This window comes from Grampus griseus (assembly GCF_964374135.1).
Source record: "Grampus griseus genome assembly, chromosome: 3".
In the NCBI taxonomy this organism is placed as follows: Eukaryota; Metazoa; Chordata; class Mammalia; order Artiodactyla; family Delphinidae; genus Grampus; species Grampus griseus.
In genome coordinates, this window is record NC_139019.1 from 34,362,351 (window position 1) to 34,390,044 (window position 27,694).

At 38.2% G+C, this 27,694-nt stretch overlaps 1 protein-coding gene across 2 annotated transcripts in view; it reads right to left on the reverse strand.

Moving 5' to 3' along the window:
• Positions 1-27,694, reverse strand: part of OXCT1 (3-oxoacid CoA-transferase 1) — a gene marked incomplete at its 3' end in the record, with an annotated part of 144,804 nt that overhangs the window by 21,693 nt on the left and 95,417 nt on the right. For both annotated transcript variants that reach the window (XM_082649836.1, XM_082649835.1), the window contains exon 14: positions 7,108-7,197. In XM_082649836.1, the coding sequence (XP_082505962.1) occupies positions 7,108-7,197 (90 nt within the window). The remainder of the gene's footprint in view (positions 1-7,107; positions 7,198-27,694) is intronic.

The following is a 27,694-nucleotide window of genomic DNA, read 5'->3' on the forward strand; positions in this document are numbered from 1 at the left end:
GACAAAACCATGTAAGGATTTCTATTTTTAATGGTGAATATCGTTTTTTCCCAAACAATCCTAGCCATGAAATAGTTTCATTAACAAATTATAAAATACTGACAAGCTTTTATGAATGGAAAAAAAAATTAAACCAGATGAAACTATGTTAATTACAAATTATCCTAACAAAAGAATACTTTATCTTGGGATACCTTTCAGTGTTGCTGAAAATTGTCTCAAGGATGCTTCCAAGAAAGCATTTTTAGGAACTCTTTTATATTTGCTGGCTTTTGGTAACACATTTGGTCCAAAATAAAAAGGATTAATAAATCTCATTTACTTTTTATAATTCCTCTGCACAAAAAGCAAAGACAAGGTAAAACAGTATTCAAGATTTCTAGGGCTTCCCTGGTGGCGCAGTGGTTGGGAGTCCGCCTGCTGATGCAGGGGACACGGGTTCGTGCCCCAGTCCGGGAGGATCCCACATGCCGCGGAGCGGCTGGGCCCATGAGTCGTGGCCGCTGGGCCTGCGCGTCCAGAGCCTGTGCTCCACGGCAGGAGAGGCCACAACAGTGAGAGGCCCGCATACCGCAAAACAAAAAAAAAACAAAAAAAAAAGATTTCTATATGATACTGCTATCAGATATGAATTGGACTTAATAAAAATATTATTCACAAAGATTTATTCTCAACTTCATAACAAAAAAATGATACAAATGAACTTATTTACAAAACAGAAACACAGACTCAGACCTAGAGAATGAACTTATGGTTACCAGGGGGGAAGGTTGTGGAGGAGGGATAGATTGGGAAGTTGGGATTGACATGTACACATTGCTACACTTAAAATAGATAAACAACAAGAACCTACTGTATAGCACAGGGAACTCTGCTCAATATTTTGTAATAACCTAAATGGGAAAAGAATTTGAAAAAGAATAGATACATGCATACGTGTAACTAAATCACTTTGCTGTACGTCTGAAACTAATACAACATTGTTAATCAACTATACTCCAATATAAAAATTAAAAAATAAATTACATTTTTAAAAAAGCAAAGACAAGGTAAAACAGTATTCATGATTTCTATATGACACCTTCGCTATCTGATACAGATTGGACTTAATAAAAAATATTATTCACAAAGATTTATTCTCAACTTCATAACAATATAATTATGACTCTTTTTATCCTTTAGAATCCAGATCTCCTACTGTAATACAAATAAAAACTAAGCCTGTTTTAGAAATAGCACTCTCATTTATGTTCTCAAAAATAGGTACCAGAGCTTTGCCTGTTTCCAATAAATGACAACTATGACTGAATTTCTTTGTTTTTGTGCTCTGAGAGTTATACCCTTAGGAACACATTTCCAGTACACAATACTAAGAACAAAACACTTTCCTTTATATTGTTAGTGGTGATGGTATTTGCCAGACAGAAAAGTTTAGTAACAGAAAACGGAGGGGCTGGATACATAAGCTCTCAGTTTGCTTTTGCTCTTAATTTTCTACTTGACTTTTATCAGAATGTTTAACCCCTATGAAATTTGGTTGGTTTACCTCTGGAAGGGGAACAATAAGACCTACCTCACAAGAGTATTGTAATGATAAAATAAAGGCAATAAACATGTAACTGTTTGGAAAAAGTTAAAAGTGCTCTATATGTTCAAAGTATCATTATTATTTGAAGAACTAATGAATTCAACAATTATTGATTCCTAATATGCACCAGGCATGATTTTCCTTAGCTGTTATGATAGAAAGAGACCCTGCCCTCATGGAACTTCCATTCTAGTGAAGAAAGGAGATGAAGAATCATCAGAAGAGGGGGGAATTCTATTTTTATAACAGTCAGGGAAAGCTTCTCTGGTATCCTCAGCAGAGGCCTGAGTGAACGGAGGAAGTGAGCCATGTAGATATCTGAGGAAGAGCTTTCCAGACATCGACAATAACAAGTGCAAAGGCCCTGAGGCGGGAGGATGCTTGGAATGTTCCAGAAACTTACAGGAAGAGAGTCTGGCTGGAGCTCAGTGGGCAAGTGGGAGAATCCTAGTAGATGGAGTCAGAGAGGTACTGGGATTGAAGCTGACAAGCCAGGGAGGGCCTTAGGGACAAAGTATAAGGAACTCTGAACTTGAATCTAAGGGAGATGGGAAGCTGTGGAGGGTTTCTGAGCCCAGGAAGAAGTGCTATAACATGATTTATATTTTTAGAACATCATTCCTACCACTGTGTGGAGGATAGACTCTGTGTGTGTGTGTGTGTATTTCCACCCAACTCTTCTCCCTCTGCTCTCTGACAACAGGGACCTAATTGTAAATCCCTCAGCATGCACTGCCCTTTCACACCCCAGTGCCTATTCCCTTGACCTGCAACACACTAGTCCCTTCAAACCCTGCCCCATCCTTCAGATCTCCATGCAAATGCTACATCTCATGGGAAGCACTCTGTTTTGTACACTCTTCTATTTTAGGTATTGGTTTCTATGACTCTATCCCCATGAGACTCTGACCTGCCTAAAGGAAGGACTATGCCTTTCTGTTTTTCATTTCCTCAGACTCTACCATAGTGCCTGACACATAGTAGGCCCTCAATAAATATTTGATGCCTGCATAAACAAGTAAATTAACATACTCACATAAGATAATTCTGCCAAATTTCAAGACAAAGCCTCGAAGAATATACATTTAGTCATTCATCACGTCTAGAGGATGGAAGACGTTAAGCCAGCAAATTCACAAAGTGTTGGCTCATTTATATATGATGGTGTAGAGGTAGGAGTGAGTCAGATAAAGGGGGAAGGGGAACAGAATGTGGAAACACCTAAGAACAGGAAACAACATGAGTGTGGAGCTCCTAGCAGAACTGAAGCCCTGGAAACAAGGATAACGTAGGTTGCTGGGGAGCGGATGACAAAAGGCTGGCAGGCTAAGGTGAACTAAATAATGTGGACCTAACTCGATCCAGCTTTAGTTTGAGACCAGTCACTTTGGCAGTGGTGTGCTTGATTACCAGGAAAGACGGTCAGTCTGGCAGGAAGAGGGCCTCTGGGATGCTGCAACAGTTACCCATGTAGATGTGACAGGGACATAAACAAGTAGAAATCCACAGGATGGAGCAGATTACAGGGGTATTGTAGATGCAATATGTACAGTGATTGGTATAGTGTGAGGGGCAGAAATCCCATGAGTACCTTTCCAGAGGGGGGCTAGGAGATCATCACTTCTCCAGTTGAGCTAGCAGATGGAAGATTTTTAGGGGAAACGATGATGATTTCACTTGTATAAGTGTTGCGGTTGAGGTAGCTATGGAACAACCAGGTGGAGGTGTCTAATAGGGAAAAAAATATAGTTATAGAGCTCATTAGAGAATTCCAGTGAGGAAATAAGGATTAGGGAGCCACTGAGTGAAAAATAATAGTTGGTGCCAAAGATTTAGAAAGCACCCAAGAAAGGTGCAGAGGGTGAGAAGTACACAGGGCCAAGGATGAAGTTATGAGGAGTCCTGGAAGGAACTGATAAAGAAAAGGATGGGGCAGCTAGTGATCTAGGTTGGTGGGGCAGCTCTGCAGGCCTCAGCACGTGGTTTACAACTTTGGTTCCAAGGCTGCTGTTGCAGTTAAGGCCTTTCTCAGAAGGCTAGAGGGGGACAAAAAATAGTCCAATGAAATCGGCTTTCTCTTTAAGGACATGACCCAGAAATTGCACAAATGCTCAAATCCCACTGACTTAAACTTGGTCACATAGATGAATCTACACGCAAGGGAATCTGGGAAATGTAGTCTGTCACTGGGCTACTCTGTGCCCAACTAAAACATGGGAAGATTCTAATACAAAAGGGAAGAAGAGGAGATGGGTAGTAGCGGGCACAATTCTGAGACAGTTTTCTTTTAAATATTTTGCTGATATCTATCTCAACAAGGACAGCTTTGACCAGGGAAAATGAAAAAGGGAAAGAGGTAATTCTGAAACCTAAAGCTTTCAGAAAAGGGCAGGTGTGGATGGGAACATAGGTAAGGATACAGCATGGTATGATATGATGAACATGACTAGACCAAACTGAGGGAAACTCCTAGCTCTGCCACTTACCTGGACAAGTTTCTTACCTGCCTACATTCCAGCCTTACATCGGAGAGTCGCTGAGAGGTTTATAGATCCAGTATGTACAATGCTACACACAGGGCCTCACACCTAGTAAAGACTCAAACTCCTACTCCTTTCCTTCATTTCTCCCAATTTTTAGAGGGCAAAAAAAGGACACGCCAAGAGATCAAAAGAAGCTTAAGTAAGAAGGTGGCTAGACACCAAAAACTCTGCCTACTTTGCAATTTTGCCTGGAACCCTGATGTCTAAGCTTAAATGAAAGCCACAATCCAAGGCCAGTCTGGCGCCAGTGCCTGCCACATGTCTCCAGAGGCAGTTTTTTTTTTTTTTTTTTTTTTTTCAGAGGCAGTTTTAAGGCAAAGGAAATGTTATTCTGGTTACTCTAGAGCAACACAAGCAGGCAGCCAGGTTTCAAATACCAGAAGCTGCTGGCTGCTTGCAAAGACTTGCAAGGAAAGAGTTTCCTTTGTCTGATTAAAGCAACATTTTTAAAGGTCAGGTAATACTGTATTTATAAGTGACCTGCATCTGTAACCCTATAGATGAAGAAAAGGAGCAAAAAAAAAGCTGCACCTGAAGGCCAGTTGATGGCTCCACCCACTTACTGGGGGAAAAAAAAATCAGCAGCACAAGAATACAAGATTATATTTCTTTTCTCAGGTTTTAATCTTTCACAGCAAACTTTCTACTCTGTGTCTTAGAAAACTCTGGGGATTCTCCCCCTAGGCTGTTCACTTACTCATAAGGCAGCAGAAGTTACCTGGCATGTCTAAAAGAACAGGTCATTAAACTGGAGAGGCCACCAGGAATGAAAGATCTCGCCTCTCTATTTCCTTTCCAACCTCTACCAACCTTTAGGCAGACAAAAGATGCAGGAAAGAAGCGGTGAGGTCCCCGTGTTCCCTTGAGTTGGGCCAATAACAGTAAGTCCAGGGGAACAATGTACAGTACCAACCACACATTCTGGGACCAAGAGTACAAAGTGAAGATGGCAAGAAAAGAAACTTCTGTTGGTTAGTTTTCAAGGTTATCTATTAAGTATAAACAAATCACTATTATTATTTTAATCACAAATATATTTTTTGTTAGTTTGTCCAAATGAAAGTATGTAGGGAAAAATATCTAACTTCAGTTCTGGTCTAAAACTTAGTGCCAATTTCCCCACTGAGAGAAGAAAAAGAAGAAACGCTAAAAAACATTATCTTGCTTCTATGAAAAGCTTTAATAAGGGACTTCTAATTGGAAGTGTGAAGCACCATTTTTCCTCTGTCAGAAATTCCAGCTGAGGAGAAAGAAAACACTTTGGGGAAAAAAGAGAAATACAGGCCCAATGTTTTGAAAACGAATGCACAAAAATAATCTGAAATGAGTCGGACTTCAGTGCCTATGTGTCAACATTAAAGTAACAACAAAAGGAAAGTCGGAAGGAGTTTTCTCCAAATGGACATTATGTTCCAGAAAACCTTTGGATTTGATTTGCATGCGTGGCATCCTTTTGCCTCTGAAATGAAGTATTTTGGATGCTTTTGCCAGGCATCCTCAGTAGTCACCTGTGTTGGTTTCATTTCTATTGTCCCACATTTATGCTTCACTGCTCACTTCACTGTTTACTAAGCAATTTATGTTAATTTCATATTTATTACAGTTTTCACAATGAAACTGTTTCATGGCACCCATCACTCTGTAACAGAACTCCCCATGGGAAGCAAGTCGGATGCAAATCTTCCAGATCCACACTCTCCCACAATGCTGCATCACAAAATAAAAAAGGGCAAACGAACTACCACTTCCACTCAAAATAGCAGGTATCAAGGTGAGAACAGGTAGCTTTTGTTTTAAAACTAAGAATTATAAAGGAGAATGAGCAAAGGTATAGAGGGTGAAGAGGGTACCTGACACCCAATATCAACTTTGCAAATCATCAGAAGCCCAGGGATTCAGGTGGGGAAAGCAATTAAGCTCAGTTGTTTCAAAGACAATGACTTGGAATAGGAAGAAAGTCATACTGATAGCTCAGTATTTAGAAGACTAGGCTTCGGAGTCAGAGGTATCCAGGCCAAATCTCAGTTCCACTAGTTGTGTGACCTCAGGCAAGTTACTTAACCTCTCTGAAGCTCTGTTTCTGGACCCACAAAAATACTTATATCAAGTTCATGGGCTTTTACAGGCAAACATACACAGAGAGCTTAGTGTACTGTTCATGCACAGTAAACTCAATGAATGGGAGCCATCACTATTACAGGCTGATGATATCATCATTAAATGTAAGTGCCATGCGGTCAATGATTCTTGTCTAGTTTTGGTCGTTGCTAAATTCCAGCAGTGCCCAGCACATAATAGGTATTCAATAAACACTCAACAATTTATCAAAATAAAAGTATAATATTCTTCAGAATAGAACACTTGCTATCACCAAGTCCATCATTTTCTAACACTGTCTCAAAACGGCACCTCCAGAGACTTGGTAAGAGGCCATATTGTCCACTTGAAAATAACTGCTGTTAAAAACGCACATTCTGCTGTGTTTTTCATTTTGCACAGAGATAGCAACCACTATAATCATCTTTAAACCTGAATCAGAGAATTCCCATGTGGTTCAGCGGTGATGACTCTGTGCTTCCACTGCAGGGGGCACGGGTTCGATCCTTGGTCGGGGAACTAAGATCCTACATGCCACTGGGTTTGGCCAAAAAAATAAAAATAAAATAAAAATATCTATAAACCTGAATCAACACATCTGCCCTAACATCTTTTCACTGCTTTTGAAGACATTATAGCTTTTACTTTTAATGTGTGTGTGAGGCAAATAATCAAAGAACACCCTGATGTTTGCTTCAAAGTTAAAACAAACATTTAGCTGAATGATAATAAATAATGGTCTTTATTTGTAACGTTTTTCTATAAAATATAAACGCTATCAAGCTGAGTGATCCAGAGAAAACAATAAAAACAATGGTCGCATGACCTGGTGAACAGGGTTTCAGTGTAGTGTGAATTTCCAAAAGCAGCTCTCATTACCTTTGCAGAGTGCTCCATGGTGACCACCACTTTCGTTTTGGCACTGGACACTAGATCCATAGCCCCTCCCATTCCTTTCACCATCTTCCCCTGCAAAACAAACAGAAAATAAGAAGTACTTCTTGGGACTTCCCTGGTGGTCCAGTGGTTAAGAATCAGCCTTGCAATGCAGGGGACACTGGTTCGATCCCTGGTTGGGGGAATGAAGATCCCACGTGCTGCGGGGCAACTAAGCCTGTGTGCCACAACTAGAGAGATGCCCGTGCACAACGAAGAGCCCACATAACGCAACGAAAGATCCCGCGTGCCTCAACTAACACCCGACACAGCCAATAAATAAATAAATATTAAAAAAATAAAAAGAAGTAATTCTCTTTCATGTTTTTAGTATGTGGCAGAACAAAATTAACTTGCAAGAAGAAGCCGCTGGAATAATTAGTGAAAAAAACTCATTGACCTTCATTGCTTAGTACTTGAGCTTTATGACCTTAATATCCTGTTGTTCTATTATTCTATGGCTGAAGAATAAGTTCAGGATAAATATTATGATGTTACATTCACTGAGTATGGCTAACATTACTTTGTCAACGCTATATTAGCAATATGTCAATCATTGGATAAGAAAAAACTCAAGAACCTTTCCAAAATTCTGGGCACATTACTCTTATTACAATAATATGAGACCGAAATCCACATGCCCCTGACATACATTTCTTTCTTTTTAAACATATACTTGGCACCACTGAGTCTTCAATCACAGACACTTTCTAAAGCACTCTCTTGGATTTCCTGCAGATTAAAATACCATTAGGTAGTAAACTAAGGCATTAGTGGTGTTTCCCTAGTAATGATTAATATGAAAGGTGGGTCTGTCTTTCTAAAACCTGGCACTTATCTTGCTCCTAGAAAAATACATCAAAACGAAACAAGAAAATATATTTCTGTTAAGCAAAAACAGAAAACAGAAGCAGACTTCAGGATCCTTTCACCAAGACCATTCTATTTTTGTTCATCTATCTATCTCCTCATTCATTAAACATTTACCAACCACCTTCTCTGTGCCACACACTCTGAATAATTCCCACTGTCTAGTCTGTCTCCTGGTTACAGAGTTTTGGAAAAAGCAAGTGTCCCCAGAGATGATGAAATAAATTCTTACTCAAGTAGATTGAAAAGAAATGTTTCTAACATTGAAACCTCCTGAAAATTTAATTTATTTTTTTCCTCTTGCTGATTTGACAGTAAACTCTTCCAGGGCTTTCAGCTCCTTTCCCATAATTTCATACCTTTAAGGAAATCAGGCAATACACTCACACCTGGCTTTAAGACACGGTCTCAAATCCCCTGATTTCAGAAACATTTTAGAGGTCAGTGCAACACTGCACGAACATGAATTAGATGGGCAGTCTAAAACAAAGGAGTAAGTAGTCAGGATATCTTCATGGTTTGGAGCTTGCCACTAAATGACATTGGGAAGCAGCTGGCAATGGTTGGGAGGTGGTGCAAGGAAGGAGTGGAAGGGACAAAATGAGTCTGTCTTCAGACATGTAAGGTTGCCATGAAGCAGAATATCCATGTGGAAATGTGTAATTTTATACTTCTATGAGCCATACCGTCACTGAAGTTTTAATAAGTAAAGCACCAGGTCATAACATTTCTGAAGAGAACACTGATACTTTATGGTACAAAATATGGATAAGTTAGAGATAGAAGCAATGAATGTCTATCATAAACTCCAATACTAAGGAAGTTTGGGATTTTTAAAACATCAAAACCCACTAAAGCTATTCCATTTAAAAATGTCTCAACATGTTCTTGCTGTGGTGAGAACATCCAGCCAGTCTGAGCTTCCATAGATAGTGTCCTTGGGCAGACTAAGAGTGTAAGTGCCAGAAGAATGAGGAAGCCAAAGAAAACCAGAAACCAAGCTAGTGTGTTAAACATTCCTTGAATTAAAAAAAAAAAAAATTCCTTGAATTAGAATATACCACAGGCAAATTTTGTCCCCTGTGACACAATGATACTGGTAAAGCTTATGACAGCTTCTAACAGGAAGCTTGTCCATTTTAGGTGCATCTGATGTACATATTTTAAATCATCATCAGTTATTTAAAAAAGATTTATAGAGCACCAGCTGGGTACATAACACTGTGCTGGCAGGAATATAAAGTGCTGTAAAACAAGTTGGAAAGAACCATCTCTTTGTGTCTGTTAGAAAGAACTGTATCTCTTGACTCAATGTAAATGAACAGTCTTCATCACTCAAAGAGATTCAAGTGGTCTCATGTCTTGTCTTCAAAGCACACGCTACAAATTTCAAAGCACTATTTTGATACTTACATGTTTGTTTCCAAGAGTAAAAATTGCACAAGATTAGGTGCAGAACACCTGAGATCTATTAACCCACTGTGTGACATTTGCAAAACACCAAATCTCTTTGTATTTAGGCTCATTATCTACAATCCAGGAATAAGAATATCTGCCCTACCATAAAGTTGTTATGAGGAATGGATGTGGAGTAAACAGAAATTTATAAATTTATTGCCTTACATCTTCAGTCAATGCATTTTACTGAGTGTCTAATACGAGCCTGTCCTGTACTGGGTGCTGGACTTAGAGACGATCAAGACAGGCTTCTTTTCTCATAAACTTCATCACTGGGGGAAGGGAAAGCATCCATGAGTAATTAAAGAGACTTGAACCAAATTTCTTCCCTCTAAAAGAAGCATTCCCCACCTCTTCCTCATCCCCAAGGTAGAGTTAAGTGCCTTTTCCCTGTATCCTTGGCACTATTTGGTATGTAATTCTATCACAGTGAATTTCAACTCTTTTCTTTCTTTCACCGTATTATTATTATTGTTATTGCATTATAAGTGCTTAGATGAATGAGTGGATGAATGGCTTCAAGTAACATAGGTATGTTCAAGTTCTAGCAGAGCACTGAGGATGCAACTGCTAACTGTGCCTGGAGAGGCAGGAATGGGAGGAAGAGGCTCAGCAGGACGTCACAGAGGAAGTGTTTCACAAAAGTCTGCCAGATGGGGAAGAGAACAGCAGTGTCTCCTAAGAGAAAGCATTTCTAGCAGGTTAACCGGAAAACCTCCAAATATTTGGTTTTTGTATTTTTTAAGTAAGTTCATTGTATTAGAAAAAGAAATGAAAACATTTTCTTCCATTTCAATTCCCAAGTGATTTCTGAAACAGAATCAATTACTAAAGGAAAATAATTTATTCTATCTATACCAGAAGAAAAAAAGAGATATAAGACATCCTCTCTGAAGCAAGTGGGAAATTCAACGCCACCTTTCAGCTCGGCTCCGTAGGCACTCTTCTGGGAATCAACTACTTATATATCCCAGTTCTCTACTGCAGCTGGGGTAGCCATGTGCCTGAGTGCTAGACAATGGAAGAGAGGGAGGTGCTACCTGTGGTTTCAGGCTCTGGCCCATAAAAGCCTCTCACGTGTAATCCTTCACGCTCCTTCACCTTCTGCAATATGGACACTGCCATCCAAGGTGTCCTCGCAGATGACTGAGCTTCCCTCAGGCTGGGTCCTTAAATGACCACGTGTAGCAGAGCCCACTTACTCAGAAACACACTGCATTGCTCAATATGAGTGAAAAACACAGGGTGCTAAACCACTGAAATCGGGAGGCTTATTTGTTACAGCAGCTGGTGTGACTAATACAGTGGTGTGTTGCCCAAATGAATTCTATGGAAGGGAGAGAATTGTGTAGAATTAGTACTGTTACAGCTGCATAACAGAGAGGGGACCTGAGAAGGCCTCTTAAGGAGATGTTTTACCACTGCTCTTTGAGGGAGGTGACTATGCCAGATACTGTCCTCGGCACTGTTATCTACCTCTTTATCCCAATGTCCAGCACACTGCTTGACATTTGATAGAGCTGAGATACAGATCTTACCTCCGTCTTCATCTCCCTCCCAGAAACCCAACATCCTAATCAATATACAAAATAAAAAGCTGATAAAAGAGAGAAGTTAAGGAGCTAAAAATGTACCTTTAAATAAATCACAAGAGAGAAAAGTGATGCGGAGAAAAAATAGGCCTATAATGAAGAGATTATGGTCATGATTGAAGCACTGGGCCAGGGTGACACAAAGCGTGGCTTTCTTTTATATCTCATCGGCAAACATGTATTTCTTGAATGGGGCAACTTTAGTTCTAAAATGTATTCTGGCTAGCATAATGGAGAGATGATTGCTGGATACTCATTTCATAGCCAACTCATTTTTTTGCAGTTAAGGACTGACTCTGACATCAAGTACGGAAAGAATACTGCAATAAAATGGACTAGAATGCTGCACAATTATAAAACTTTTCTAAAAAGATACTGACTCAACTGTTATCCTCCATTCACAAATATTTTCAGGGTCTATTATGAACCAGGAACTAAGATAAGAATTAGGAATAAAAAATGAACAAGATCGGGCTTCCCTGGTGGTGCAGTGGTAGAGAGTCCGCCTGCCGATGCGGGGGACACGGGTTCGTGCCCCGGTCTGGGAGGATCCCACATGCCGCGGAGTGGCTGGGCCCGTGGGTCATGGCCGCTGGGCCTGCGTGTCCGGAGCCTGTGCTCCGCAACGGGAGAGGCCGCAGCAGTGAGAGGCCCGTGTACCGCAAAAAAAAAAAAAAAAAAAAAAAAAAAAAAGAACATGATCATCTACCTTTTTTCTAGAAAATATATTTAAACCAAAATCAGTATTTTAAATATATTTTTATTTACTTTGATCCTATTTCCTAATATCAGAATTTTAAAGAAAGTGAAAGAAATTGTTAAAATGCCATTTAAAATAAAACATAAAACATACTGAAAATGATTCTTGCCATCATTTTTATCATAAGTATATAAATAGTAATGGCTTATTTTCAGATTAGTTACCTCTAAATATTCTGCTCTTAAGTGAGAAACAATGTACAATCTACAGAAACAATTTTTAAAGCATTTTAAACTAATGCTATGTGCCCCACTGGTAAATGTGAATCAACTGTAAGAAAAAGGGAAAAATAGCTGTGATTTATTTATAAAACTAGGGCTTGTTGTTTAATATTAAACACCAGAGCATTAAGTATCCACCTCAATCCAAATGTAAGCCTCTTTATTTCTGTCTCACTTTCCCATTATTAAAAAATGTTCTACGAAAGAAAGCGGTCTCTAAACATGTTCCTAGCTAAAGAGCAGGAGAGAGGGAAAATAAAAACATGATATCAACATTTGTTTAAATACAAAGAGAGATGTTATAAAAGATTTAAAAAATTTGCCTTAGTTTAGCAAAGTTATAACAAAGGTACAGCAGAATATTTCTCTTTTCTGTTATACTTTGTATTCAAAACCAAGAAAAATGTGATTTTCCTTTCCAAGTTTAATTGTATTTCCCAGGACAGGTGAACTGATCATGTAAACCAATTAATATGTAACTAGAAATATAATAATATCTCTATTGCTAAGTAAGTTAACAAAATTGCTTATAACAAATATCAGTTATCAATCATAATATGGGCTAAAAAAAAAAGCATGTCGGGCTTCCCTTGTGGCGCAGTGGTTGAGAGTCCGCCTGCCGATGCAGGGGACATGGGTTCGTGCCCCAGTCGGGGAGGATCCCACATGCCGCGGAGCGGCTGGGCCCGTGAGCCATGGCCGCTGAGCCTGCGCGTCCGGAGCCTGTGCTCCGCGGCAGGAGAGGCCACACCAGTGAGAGGCCCGCGTACCGCAAAAAAAAAAAAAAAAAAAAAGCATGTCAAAAAAGCAGCACTTGGATAAATTCAAAATTTCATTTTAGTAAGCGCTGTTGCTCCTGTTCTCTCCGAGATCTTGTTTCAATTATCCCCTCTTCACAGCTCCTCCACCCTCCCCCTCTCCACAGCCCCTCTCTATAGATTGTCAACACATTGAAGTCCAGTTTCTCCTTGACCATGCCCTTGAAGTGAGAACTACTCAATCCAGTCTCTAATATTTAATCATTTGATTCAGTACACACTTTGTAGGTTTACTTTATACATTCCTGAAACTTTCTACTACATTTTACACTGTGTTCCATCAACATCTGTAAATTCTCTATACTCATCGGCTTCCATGGTATAATACCTCCTACCTTGAGGCTTTCAGGCTCCTTTCTAGCATCCTTTTCCCACACCAGCTTTGTGTTGGCCAACTTAAAGCTCTGCCCTTGGCCTCCTGCTCTTATTGCCACTTGCTCTCCACGAGTGACTTCATCTATACACTTATGATATAAACCGGCCCTGTCTCTGATGATTCCTAAAGCCACATGCCTAGCTCAGATCTTCCCTGAGTTTCAGATTTCAATATCCAAAAACTTCCCAGTCACGCTGTAGCACAATCCGCTGGCTGATTCCCCAAATTGTTTCCTCTTGTTCCTGGGCACAGAGGCCACATTTCCCAGCCGTCCCTGAAGTTAGGACTAGTCATATGAATAAGTTCTGACCAATGGAACGGGGTGAAAGTGATATATAACACGTCCAGGGCTGGACCCTAAAAACTTCAAGAACAATGCTCCATGCCCTTGCCTTTTCTGCAAACTACATGTTGAAGATGGTGCAGCCATGGAATGGAAGGAATCTCAATCCCTGAATTACTGCACAGAAGAGCTGTCTGCAGATCAGGGATATTCACTTTGGTTCTATGTGAGTGAGAAATAAAAACTTCTGTTATCTTATGTTAATTATTCATGCCTCAACTCAGTATGGTCCAAAGTAAATTAAGCATCTTTATCAAGGCAAATCTCATCTGCCCACCGATTTCCTATTTCAGTTAGTGGCCAGTCAACCATCTCAGGATCCAAATCAGAAACGTCTTTATCTCTTGCCTCTCCTTCATTATCCGTGTACAATCAATGAATCATTCAATCACAAGGAACTTCTATTTTCCCAATATTTCTTGAACTTGACTATTTCTCACCCTAGCTAAGATCCTTATGACTTCTCCCTGAGTCCCTCCAGTCAACCTATGTCCAGCCTTGTCCCTCTCAAATCTTTCCAACTTATAACCACAAAAATAATCTTCTTAAAATGAGCATTTTATGTCATTCCTCTGCTTAAAACTTTTCACTAGTTCCCCAGTGGTTCAGGGTAAAGTCCAAGCACCTCACTCAGTCTGGCATACAAAACCTATGACAGCGTGGCCTGGACTCTCCTCACTTCCTTACGCTCCAGTTCCCATTTCTATTCCAGGACTAGTGAGTTGCTTGTCTACAGCGTATGGCTTCATACTATGCTGAAAGGTCCCACCCTCATTCTATCAGGTGTGCTCCAGCTCACCCTTAACGCATCAAATCATGACTACCTCTCCCAGGAAGCACCTGCATGCCCCTGCCCCCACCTCATCAACAAGAGAGATGAGGGGCCTCTCTCGGGTGCTCTCACAGCATCCTAGCTTATCCCCACTATAGAGTTTGCCCCATGACCTGCATTAAGATCAGGGCTGATGTTTCACTGGCCAGCAGTGACAAGGCCATCCAGGTAGTTATAACTGAAATTCTTCCTCATGAGAGGCATCCCATCCCCCCTCTAACAAACCATGTCCCACCCACTACTGCCATCTAGCAACTTAAAACACAAGAGCAGGCCTCCAAGACCTATCCAGCTACGACGACCATGTGTTTTATTTTTGTTTGTTTTGTTTTGTTTTTGTGGTACGCGGGCCTCTCACTGCTGTGGCCTCTCCCATTGCGGAGCACAGGCTCCGTGGCCATGGCTCACGGGCCCAGCTGCTCCGCGGCACGTGGGATCCTCCCGGACTGGGGCACGAACCCGTGTTCCCCGCATCGGCAGGCAGACTCTCAACCACTGCGCCATCAGGGAAGCCCCGACCATGTGTTTTGATCGATTACATCTATTCTGATTCATCAGTACCTGTGCACTTAAGAAATCAATTAACTTCAAATGGGACAAATGAACCCTGTTCCTAGCTATTAACGACACTGATGCTCTCCTTTTGCAAAAGTGTAAATACCGCTCAAGAGTGTCTCCGTCATTCACTTTTGAAACCTCAACTGCTCCAAGTAAAAAAAAAATCCCAATGTGCATAAAACTGATTGCAGGCCATTAACTCCACCTTTGTGCAGGAAATTACTAAGAATTTACTAAGTGAATAGTTAAAAAGTATAAAACTTTCACATTTTCTTTTCCTAAGGTATAAGCAATGTATGATGAAGCTTCTTTTGGTTATAAATGAGGCACTTTGGATAGGTTAACTTCTTTGTACAAGGTCAGACAGACTGACTCTGATTACTTTGTTTGCTGGATTAATAAAATGGACAGCAGGAGAAAAACTCTATGTTATTCTTAGCTCTGTTGTGAATCTATAGGTTCAGTTTTCATAGAGTCTATTCATTATTCTTCAAAGGTGAAAACAAACATCAAATAAACTGGCTAGGTGAGTTCGCCTTGTTTTATCAGGCCTCCTACAGAAATAGAAAGAGTTTGAGCAAATGCTCCAGGACAGATATAAGGGGATTTGTTTTTATTTAACATGATTAAGTATTATTACTTAATAATAATTCAGTAATAATTATATATTATGTATAAATAAGATATTTAATTGAATTTATTAAATACGACTAAGCACCGGCGTTTCTGGCCCTGTACATTATCCAGAAACAGGATAAGCACAATATTTAAAAATCCAAGGATAAGTTATTTTCTGCATTAAGAGCCTCTTCTTTCCACTGGGTCACCGAGAGAAATGCATTGGAATCATACACAATTGCCCCCATGTGACCATGTATGACCTACAAATACAGGAATTTCACATGGTTGGTTCAAACTAATGTTCTAATGGTGGGAACACAGATCCCATTTACTATCACACAGAATTTTTTTAAGGGCTTATATTATTTTTAGGAAATCCCAACAAAAATGACAGCTAAAATACAAACGGAAGAATAACAATCATTTTTATGTGTCTGCATGTACTAAAATATATCAACATCCCTCAACAACTCACTCACATGGAATATGAAATTATTACCATTCCTTTTGGAAGCAGGAAATAGTCTTTCTCAGAAATTTTATTTTCCGATTCTTCACAGGGGTGTGGATTGTTTGGGATGAAGGGGGGGGCAGTGAGCATAGAACCATGGGCAGAAGCAGACTTGCTCCATCACCTCCTCCCACTGTCTGCAAAGCTCACAATTACAGAATTATTATAATTACACAGCCATCTCTGACAGCTGGATGGAATTTTCAGAGAGAGAGAAAGACAGTGACTAAAAGAACATTATTAAGGAATACATCAGAATCATTACCAGTGTTTTTAGCCACAGTAGAAAAGATTAAAAAATGTAGAAGATAATTTAAAAGCTAAACACACACACACACTTAAGAACAATTGTGAAAGAGCATGTTATGAATACTAAATGTAGGTGCTATATTAAGCAAGTTAGAGGGCTAGGTGAAAGAACATAAAACCATCTTGATTCTACACCAAATTAATAAGTACTCTGTTTATTCCCAAGGTGTCCTCTAGATTCAGCTGATGACCCAGTTTAATGATTGCTAAGTACCCACTGAGAGTTAACAGCTATGAACATTCACAGCGAATTGATAACCCTTTGGTCATTGGTGGAGTCTTTTAATTTCTTTCCTCCTAAGCCAGTCCTAATCTGTAAAATGGGTACCCAGTGCCTCTCAGATGTGAAGACAGTTCTCACCTCTGGTTTGCTAAGACAGCATACCTCACCTTCGGGATTAGGAGAACCATGGGTAACATCATTCCACAGAGATTCAGATCCTGGGACTAGTATGAGGTCTGAGCCCCAAGAGGGAGAAGCATAGCATCATTGTGAGAATGACCCACTTCTGGGGGCAACACAGAATGCTAAGGAGCCATGTCACTGTGGGTGGGTCCTAGCATCACAGGCATAGGATGGTTTTAGAAATCAATGACACAATTTCTCCTCTGAAGACCTTGTAACTGCAAGTGCATGGAAGGTAAAAATGGCTCCTCCTCAAACTGGGGAGAATGAGGTGGAAACCAAGAATTTTTTCAAACACTGAATCAGGTTAAAAAAATTACTTTGGGGGGGCTTCTCTGGCAGTCCAGTGGTTAGGACTCTAGGTTTCCACTGAAGGGGGTGCGGGATCGATCCCTGGTAGGCGTGGGCAAAAATTTTTTTTAAAAGCCTCTATCTAAAAAAAAATTACTTTGGGGAATTTGCCACAAATATTTTTGAAAGATACATAACGAGGGAAGTTGAGGAAGCATTAATTTCTATCTTCTTATCTTTTTTCTTTCCTTTTTTTTTTTTTGCGGTACGCGGGCCTCTTGTTGTGGCTTTTCCCATTGCAGAGCACAGGCTCCGGACGCGCAGGCTCAGCGGCCATGGCTCACGGGCCCAGCCGCTCCGCGGCATGTGGGATCTTCGCGGACCGGGGCACGAACCCGTGTCCCCTGCATCTGCAGGCGGACTCTCAACCACTGCGCCACCAGGGAAGCCCTATCCTCTTATCTTTTAAAGTCAACTGTGGCAGAGCAAGCTCTTAGATGGTGGGAGGGACATGGCGGGGGTGGAGTGGGGGAATGGTTCTGGGACTAAAAGTGAAAAGTGAAGTGTCTTTAGAGAAAAGTAACAAGTAAAACAAAAAAAACACCTTTTTGGTGAACATCTTGATAATATAGAAATCAAAACACCAAGAACAGAATGAAAAAATAAAAGATATTCTTTTGAAGTAAAATACAAAGAAAAATCAGAAGAGGGTAGAAATATAAACATATAAACTTTAACTTATTTTTTGATACGCCAGTGCTTTAACTCCCTATACTTCATAAGTGACCTTTTAAGTTTCTGATCTTGATGGTTTCGGTAACTTTATCTCTGTCTATAATACCAGAGACATAACATATATGACAAAACAGTATTAAAAATCAATGTGTTAGCAAAAAACTTGATTATTTCAGACCCATTTTCTATGGAGCCTAAGTTGAGGTACACTTTAAATCTAATACATTCTCAGGTGAGTAGCAAGAGCTACAGTAACTGAGAAGAATTTTATTCCTTTTACTGCTATAACACCCTGTGGCAGAAATGACTTCATTCACGTTCATCTGGAACTCAGGAATGGCAAATATTTGGAGCTGGGACGTACTAGCTAAAAAATCATTTTTATTCCCTAGAATGCCATTTTTAGGCTCCACATTTAGAAGGAAACACATTCTCTCGATAACCACCTGAGAAGCTATTCAGGAAGGAGTTGCTTTTTCCTCTAACCAAAGTGAGCAGGTCTAAAATGCAAAGTTGTTTATCTTTATTATTCAAAACTGTACAAGTGTGGGTTCGCATGCATACATACATTACTTAGCTCTGTCCATTGAGAAGGTTTAGAAGCAATGACGTCCCAGTAGCAATAAGCACACCCAACACCCAGATCTTGGTTTCAAATACCATTCTCAGATAAAAGAAACCAGGGCTCCTTGGAGAAATAGCTGATACTAGGAACATCTTGTAGTAACAGAAAGGAAGTACTCAATGAAAAATAAAAATAATGGAGTTGTATAGGAGCCAACGTGAAAAAACTCTAATGGCCATAGTTGGCACAAGTTGAGCATGCAAATAAATAACATGGTATTGGATTATAACTCAAAGTATAAAATATACATTAGCCCATACTGCCATAAACAAATAAATGGTAGAGAAGAGACAAATCTTCTCTCTGGAAGAACTGCAAATAATACATAATACCCCTCTTTTAAGTGATCTTTGAGGGTGGGCTGAATCTACTGACATGCTTCTAAAGCATAAAGTATGGAAAGGGAAAAATAGTAACTTTATAGTGAACAAACCTGGTAAAGAGTACCTTAATCAAGTGATAAAGGTCAATGTCAACAGTGATATCATGTGGATAACCTAAATTCCCTAACTTGTGTGAAAAGGACACTTTACAATATAGTATTCTTCTAATACTATTCTATAGTATTCTTTCCAAAAACTCATAACCTCAGTCTAATGATGAGAAAAACATCAGGCAAACCCAGACTGGGGAACATTCTGCAGGACTTCTGGCCAGTACTTCTCAAGACTATAAAAGTCATGAAAAACAACTGGAAAGACTGAGAAAGTGTCACAGACCAGGGAAGACTAGGGAGATGTGACAACTAAGTGCAATATGGTACTCTGAACTGGATCCTGGAAAAGAAAGAGGACAAATTAATGGAAAAACCTGATAAAATCCAGATAGAGTCAGGAGTTTAATTAATATTAATGTACCTGAAAGACCTGTACACTGAAAACTATAAAACATTGATGAAACAAATTTTAAAAGGCACAAATAAATGGAAAGAAACTCCGTGTTCATGAGTTGGAAGACTTAATATTGTTAAAATGTCCATACTACCCAAAGTAATCTACAGATTCAAATCAACACCTATCAAAATATCAAAAATCCTAAAATTTACATGAAACCCCAAAAGACCCTGAATAGTCAAAGCAATCTTGAGAAAGAATAACAAAGCTGGAGGCATTATATTTCCTGATTTCAAAATATATTACAAAGCTACAATAATTAGAAAGGTATGATATTGGCATAAAAACAGACACATAGATCAATGGAACAGAATATAGGGCCCCAAAATAAATCAACACATATACAGTCAATTGATCTTCAACACAGTTACCAAAAATATACAACAGAGAAAAGACAGACTCTTCAATAAATGGTGGTGGGAAAACTGTGTATCTGCATGGAAGGAATAAAATTGGGATCTTATAAGGATAACAAAAGGCAACAAAAGCAAAAATAGACAAGGGGGAGTACATCAAACTACAAAGTTTCTGCACAGGAAAGGAAACAATCAACAAAATGAAAAAGCAACCTAAGAAATCGGAGACAATATTTGCAAACCACACATCCGACGAGGAGTTAATACCCCAATATATAAGAAACTCCTTAACTCAACAGCAAAAAATCAAATAATCCAACTAAAAAATGGACAAAGGACTTGAACAGAAATTTCTCCAAAGAAGACATACCAAATGCCCAACAGGTATATGAAAAGATGCTTATAATCACCAACCTTCAAGGAAATGCAAATCGAAACAACGAAGTATTACCTCATACCTATTATCAAAAAAAAAAGTGGTGACAAGGATGTGGAGAAACTGGAACCCTTGAACACTGTTGGTGTGAATGTAAAATGGTGCAGCTGCTAGTGGGAAACAGTATGCAAGTTCCTCACAATAAAATACATAGAACAACCAGATGATTCAGCAATCCCACTTTGGAGTATATATCCAAAAGAATTAAAATCAGGATATTGAAAAGATACCTGCACTACAATGGTTATTGAATCATTAATCACAATAGCTGAGATATAGAAACAACCTAAATGTCGACTGACAAATGAATGGGCAAAGAAAACATGGTATATACATACAATAGAATATTATTCAGCCCTTAAGAAGGAAATCCTACCATACGTGACAATGTGGATGAACCTAGAGGACATTATACCAAGTGAAATAAGCCAGTCACAGAAGGACAAATACTGCGTGATTCCACTTATGGGAAGAGTGGGAAATGTAGAGTTGTTCAATGGGTATAAAGTTTCCATTATACCCGGTGAATAAGCTCCAGAGATTGCTACGCAACACAGTGCTTATAGCTAACAATACTGTATTGTTAGGAGCGTAATCTCACATTAAGTGTTCTTACTACAATTTAAAAAAAAAAGCTGATTAAACCCCTCCCCCCTCAAATAGTAATGTACTAATGTGTGTTTTTTAGTTTTGACAAATGTACCACAGTAATAAAAGATTGTAATAATGAGGGAAATCAAGTAAGGCAGATATGAAAACTCTTTGTACTATCTCTGCAACTTTTCTATAAATCTAAAATTATTCCAAAATACAAAGTTTATTTTTTTTAAACTTCAGTATATGGCTTGCTCCTGTGGTTTTTGTTTCTTCATCAAAATGAAAACAATACAGATTAGTTCTCAGATTTCCCTCTGTGAGGGCCTCTCCTACTAACTCTTTTAGCCTATTGCTAAAATGTTTTGCAAAATCTAGACTCTAAAAACAATCAATTTATGACAATTAAATGAATCTGTGCTTTGTTTTTAGGTATGATCTGTTTTCTTGTAGTAAGTGAACTTTATTGCAATACAGAGTACACTAGCTTAACAAAGTCACAATTTAGTATCTGGATAAAGAATAAGAACGATAGTTCTGAGAACTGTATATGTAGGTTTTTCTTTGTTGTTGTTTTAATTTTCTTTTTTCTTTTTACTTTTTGACACCCATTTCTCACACCTCCCACCCCCAGCCTCTGGCAACCACCAGCCTGTTCTCTATATCTAATAAGCTTGTTTTTTGTTTTTCATTTTTTAGAGTCCACATATAAGAGTGATCATACGGTATCTGTCTTTCTCTGCCTGACTTATTTCACTTAGCATAATGCCCTAGAGGTCCATCCATGTTGTCATAAATGGTAAGGTTTCATCCTTTTTTTATGGCAGAGTAATATTCCATTGTGTGTGTGTATGTATACATACCACATCTTCTCTATTCATTCATCCATACATGGACATTTAGGTTGCTTCCATACCTTGGCTACTGTAAATAATCCCTCAGTGAACACAGAGGTGCATATATCCTTTCTAGTTAGTGTTTTTGTTTTCCTCAGATAAATACCCGAAAGTAGAATTGCTGGTTCATATGGTAGTTCTATGTTTAATTTTGGGGGGAACTTCCATACCATTTTCCACAGTTGCTGCACCAATTTACATTCCCATTAACAGTGCACGAAGATTCCCTTTTCTCCACATCCTCGCCAGCACTTACTTGTCTTTTTTTTTTTTTTTCCCCGCTCCGCATGACTTGTGGGATCTTAGTTCCCCAACCAGGAATCGAACCCAGGCCCACAGCAGTGAAAGCACCGAGTCTTAACCACTGGACTGCCAGGGAATTCCCTTTCTTGTCTTTTTTATAATAGCCATTGTAACAGGTGTGAGGTGATAACTCATGTGGTTAATTTGCATTTCCCTAATGATTAATGATGTTGAGCATCTGTCCATGTACCTGTTGGCCATCTGCATATTTTCTTTGGAAAAATGTCTATTAATATCTTCTGTCCATTTTTAAATCAGATTGTTTTTCTGCTATTGAATTATATGAGTGCTTTATATATTTTGGATATTAGCCCCTTATCAGACACATGATTTGCAAATAATTCCTCCCATTTGGCAGGTTGCCTTTTCATTTTGTTAATGATTTCCTTTGCTGTGTTTTATTTTTCCCAATAAATAAACTTTGCCATCCACGTCATCATTATTTTGAGAAGCCTGTTCTGATGTTAGATAGCTTAGGTTTCTGATAGAACACTTTTTTCAAAAAATTAAAACATGGTAATGAGGACCTTTTAAAACAATGTTCTGCAACCATATTATTGCAAGTTTGAAAAAGTTAGGACTGGACCTTTGTTCTATGATATATAGTTACCATTTCTACTTTTTACTATTGCTATTTCATTTTTCTTGTTATGGCTTACTTTTTCCATGCTGAGCCTCTTTTAATAAACACAATTTTATGAAGATAATTCCTCATTACGTAAACAGTACTTACAGAAAGTAAGTAGGTATTATTTAAGTTTCCCTTACACAAAAGACAAAAGACAACAATGAAAAGTTAAACAAATTACCTGAAGTTATAAGAACAAATCAGAAAAGAACTGAAGTCTTTCCCTAACTTCTAGAAAAAGGTAATTGAATCACCATAGAAGACTCTTCCTATTTTAAAATGTCCATTATGTTGGACTTATTGCACTATTTTTCTTTCTTATTGTTCCTAATCTGATGGATGGTGTTAATTTAGTTAAGAGACAGACAGCAAGCCTAGAGATGCCCTGTGTAGTTTCAGTTTAGACAAAGTCTAAAAATACAGTTGGATCCTTTAGGACTAAAATTTAAAAACTTTCCAAATGTGCTCATCAACAAACCATTTATCTTTCACCAACCTGAAAGCCATGATTTAAGCAAATTAAATTTCCTAAAAACTACATGAGTATGAGAAGTCACATTCAGGATGGAAAATGTTAGCTGAGTAATAAGTTTATTTTTCATAACATCCTGGCAGTAAGAAAAATGTCGCATTTTTTAAGGGAGCTAGTTTGTTTGTGGATTAGTTTTTCAGGGTCTGATTATTTAGATGATATGCTTATTTTTCTTCATTTTACTGTGCACTTCTTTGGCCCTTTATTATCTGATAATAAGTACATGATCTCTACCAGAAGGTGGTGTTTCCAAAAACAAAAGACCCAAATCATAATAACAATTCACCAATCAGAAATTGCCTTATCGAAGACTGTTAAGGTTCAAAGCTATAACTATAATCCATAAATATGCAAACCAGATGAGAGGCTAAAACATGTCAAATCTCAGGAACTTGAGTTAAAGCTTATGAGCCTGCCTCAAAGGACTCTGGGACTTCCTGGGTGGCGCAGTGGTTAAGAATCCTCCTGCCAACGCAGGGGACACCGGTTCAGTCTCTGGTCTGGGAAGATCCCATATGCCACGGAGCTACTAAGCCCAGGTGCCACAACTACTGAGCCTGTGCTCTAGAGCCCGTGAGCCACTACTACTGAGCCTGAATGCCACAACTACTGATGCCCGTGCACCTAGAGCCCGTGCTCCGCAACAAGAGAAGCCACCTCAATGAGAGGCCCGTGCACCGCAAGGAAGAGTAGCCCCCGGTCGCCACAACTAGAGAAAACCCGTGCACAGCAGCGAAGACCCAACACAGCCAAAAATAAATAAAATTTTTAAAAAATAAAGTAGAATTTAGCATTAAAAACAAAAAGGACTCTGTGCCAGTTCTTCATGCAAAACATATTTACTCTTTTTATGCATGACTGTAACAAGACTGGTAATCTGGTTTTCCATCCAAAATTATAATTAGAAATTGGTACTTATACAGCTAAATTTGGATAATCTGAAAAAATATATGGAATATCTTATTCTCTGCTAATTCTCAATAAATAATTATTACAAGTATTCCAATGATCTACTTGAGCTACTAAACGATAAAATGGGCAATGTTAATTTTATTGCATACAATAAAGTTCAAAAACTCTATCTGCCTTTTACTTAAGAAAATTCCACTATACTGACTAAGAAGGGAAAAGAAAGGAGAAAGAAAGCTTAAATGTAAAATGCTAGTGATTTTGCCTGGCATTCTATTTAGACACTGAAGGTCTGGAAAGAGGATAAGATGGGAAACTGATATTCATTCAGTCTCAATCCCATATGCCTCTAGTAATGTGAATTTACCAAGATAACTCTAGGGTTTAAAGATACATGTTGTCATATCATATGACCTCCTCCAAATAAAAGCCAGCTGATCTATCTGGTTCTTAACAATAACCATGATCTAATTTAGCACTGATCCTGAGGGTCTTACCAATACACATCCCACCGCTAATATGATCAGATAATGGAAGTCCTTTAACATTGCCCTGGTGGCGCAGTGGTTGAGAGTACATTTGCCGATGCAGGGGACATGGGTTCGTGCCCCGGTCCGGGAGGATCCCACATGCCGTGGAGCGGCTGGGCCCATGAGCCATGGCCACTAAGCCTGCGCGTCCGGAGCCTGTGCTCCGCAACGGAAGAGGCCACAACAGTGAGAGGCCCGCGTATCACAAAAAAAAAACCAAAAAAACAATCCCAAAAAACATTGCCACATCATATGCATTACACTGGTAAGGAATGCAAGTAAGCCAGAAGGGTCAATGCACAGTATCTGCAAATAATAAAAGCATTTTTGGCTCTCAATTTTTTTCTGAGTCTAATTTTAATTATATTCCACAAGCTTTGACATAAAGTTTTATTTTCATTTATTTCTAGGTAATTTATAATTTCAATTTTGATTTCTTTTTGATTTAATGCCCTACAGGAAAAGAATATGTAATAGATTTTATGGGTTTCCCAACCTTTAACAAAGAAGTAAAACACACTCTTAAGTGTAATTTGAATAATGTGATTTTTCACCTTAGAGTTTTTTTTTTAATTTTTAAAATAAATTTATTTATTTTATTTTACTTATTTATTTTTGGCTGCATTGGGTCTTTGTTGCTGCACGTGGGCTTTCTCTAGTTGTGGCGAGCGGGGGCTACTCTTCATTTTGGTGCGTGGGCTTCTCAGTGCAGTGGCTTCTCTTGTGGAGCACGGGCTCTAGGCACGTGGGCTTCAGTAGTTGTGGCACACAGGCTCTAGAGCGCAGCCTCAGTAGTTGTGGAGCACGGGCTTAGCTGCTCTGCGGCATGTGGGATCTTCCCGGGCCAGGGCTAGAACCAATGTCCCCTGCATTGGCAGGCGGATTCTTAACAACTGTGCCATCCGGTAAGTCCCTTAGAGTTGTTTTAGAAGCTAACTTCTACAACTTTCTGTATTTCAAAACCTTTGGATCACCAAAGACTCAATTATTTAATGTTAGAAGCTTGAACTGGGTATGAAAAATGTGAAATTTTACCACCTCTCAACTATTAATTTTTCTAAGCATTCAAATGTCCCACTATATATCAGAGCATCTTCAGAAATATATAAATCTACAGCTTGAACGTTAAAACAAAATTTTATAGTTGGGTTCCCTAAGGATTTACTGAGTCCAAGACTTTGATTTAATAGATTATACTTGCACTGTCCCATAAAGTAGACCAGCCACATGTGGCTATATAAATTTGAATTAAGTAAGATTAAAAATTCAGTTATTCAGTCATACTAGCCATATTTCAAGTGCTCAAAAGCCACATGTTGCTAGTGCTACCATATTGTACAAAGTATATACAGAACATTTCCTTCATCACAGCAAGTTTTTTTGGCCCACACTGGATTAGACCAAAGGAGAGAAAGTAATTTGTTTAGGATCACAATTTGTTAGTAGCAAAGCTAAAACCAGAATTCAGATCATTTAAATTCTACTCTTATTTGCTTTCTACTAAACCACACACTGTCCCTAAGAACTAATGAATAAAGGATTTGACCACAACAAGCAATAAGTCGAATTTAATATAAAATTACCCTATTTCCATGTAAAGTTTAGAAAAATGAATCATGTACTTGGCCATGAAGAAAACCTAATTAATTCCAAAAATACAAAGAATAACTCCCTCAAACCTTTGAAGAACAACAAAAAATTCTCCTAAAAAATTATTGAATCAAAAATGAAATCAAAAGCTAAAATTAAAAACTACCTAGAAATTAATGAAAATACAAACTTTACATCAAAATTTATGGTATACAATTAAAATTATACTACAAAAATAGAAAGCCTTAAGAGGTTTTATCATTAAAAGAGAAAAACTGAAAATTAAGTAAGCACTCAATTTGTAAATCTAGAAACTAGTATAAAATAAAACAGAAGTTAAATAATGAAAAGGATAAAATTAACAAATATATATATTTCTTAAAGTAAACTTGATTAATTAAAAAATGATTAATAAGACAGATTTCTTCTAAGCCTAATTAAAAGAGAAGAGAAAAAATGAACATCTACAGAATTAGGAATAAAAAGTAGATATGTTTTTGAAGATATTAAAGAAATTATATAAAAATATTACATGTTATTTTGGACCAATAAATTTGAAAATCCAAAAGAAATGAATGCTTTCTAGCGAAATACATATTAACAAAATTGCCACAAGAAATATCACAAAATTTGAGATGACCAATAAGCAAAAAATTTTCTTACAGATTATTAAAAACCGATGATCTGTATTAAAAGAGTAACAATGATTCAACATCTATCAATTTTTAAAATGACATTAACAAATTAAAGGTAAAGAACTGTGTGATTAAATCAACAGATTAAAAAACACACTGGATAAAATTCAACAGCCATTAAGTTTAAGAACTATAAGCAAAAGGAAACTTCTAGATCAAAAACAATACAAACAGCAAGAATAATATTAAAAGTTAAAATTCTAAATGAATTCTCATCAAAATCAAGAAAGTCCTCAATCACTACCACTCACTCATATTGGTTTTGGATATTATGTTAAGTAAAGAAAATAAACTAAGTGGCATGCATCTTAGAAAAGAAGAATTATTATTATTTTCAGATAAAAAAATTGTGTAGAATAAGAGAATTCTAAAAGAATTATGAGAGCAAATAAAAGAATTTAATAAAATAGATACAAGCTAAGTATACAATAACCAATAGTTTACCTTTATATTAGCAATGACCACTTAGAAATTGAAATGGAATATCCAGCTCAAAATATTGACAAACACTTGAAAATAATTAGGAATAAATATAATGCAGGAGATAAAGGAAGACCTAAATAATGACTAAGTATACCATATTCCTTGGACAAGGAGACTTCACTATTGTAAACCTATCAGTTCTTCCTAAATCAGCATATTTAATGTTTAGTCCACGAGGTTTCACACAGTACCATCTCTCACCATTTTATCATATTCACTCCAGAAATAAGATTCTTCATAAAGAGGAGAACTGTATCAGGTTTGCTCACTGCTCTACCCACAGTGCCTAATACAAAAGGAGGGGTGGGGACCTAATAAGTTTTGTTAAATAAAACCTATCCCATTCATCCAATTTTAAA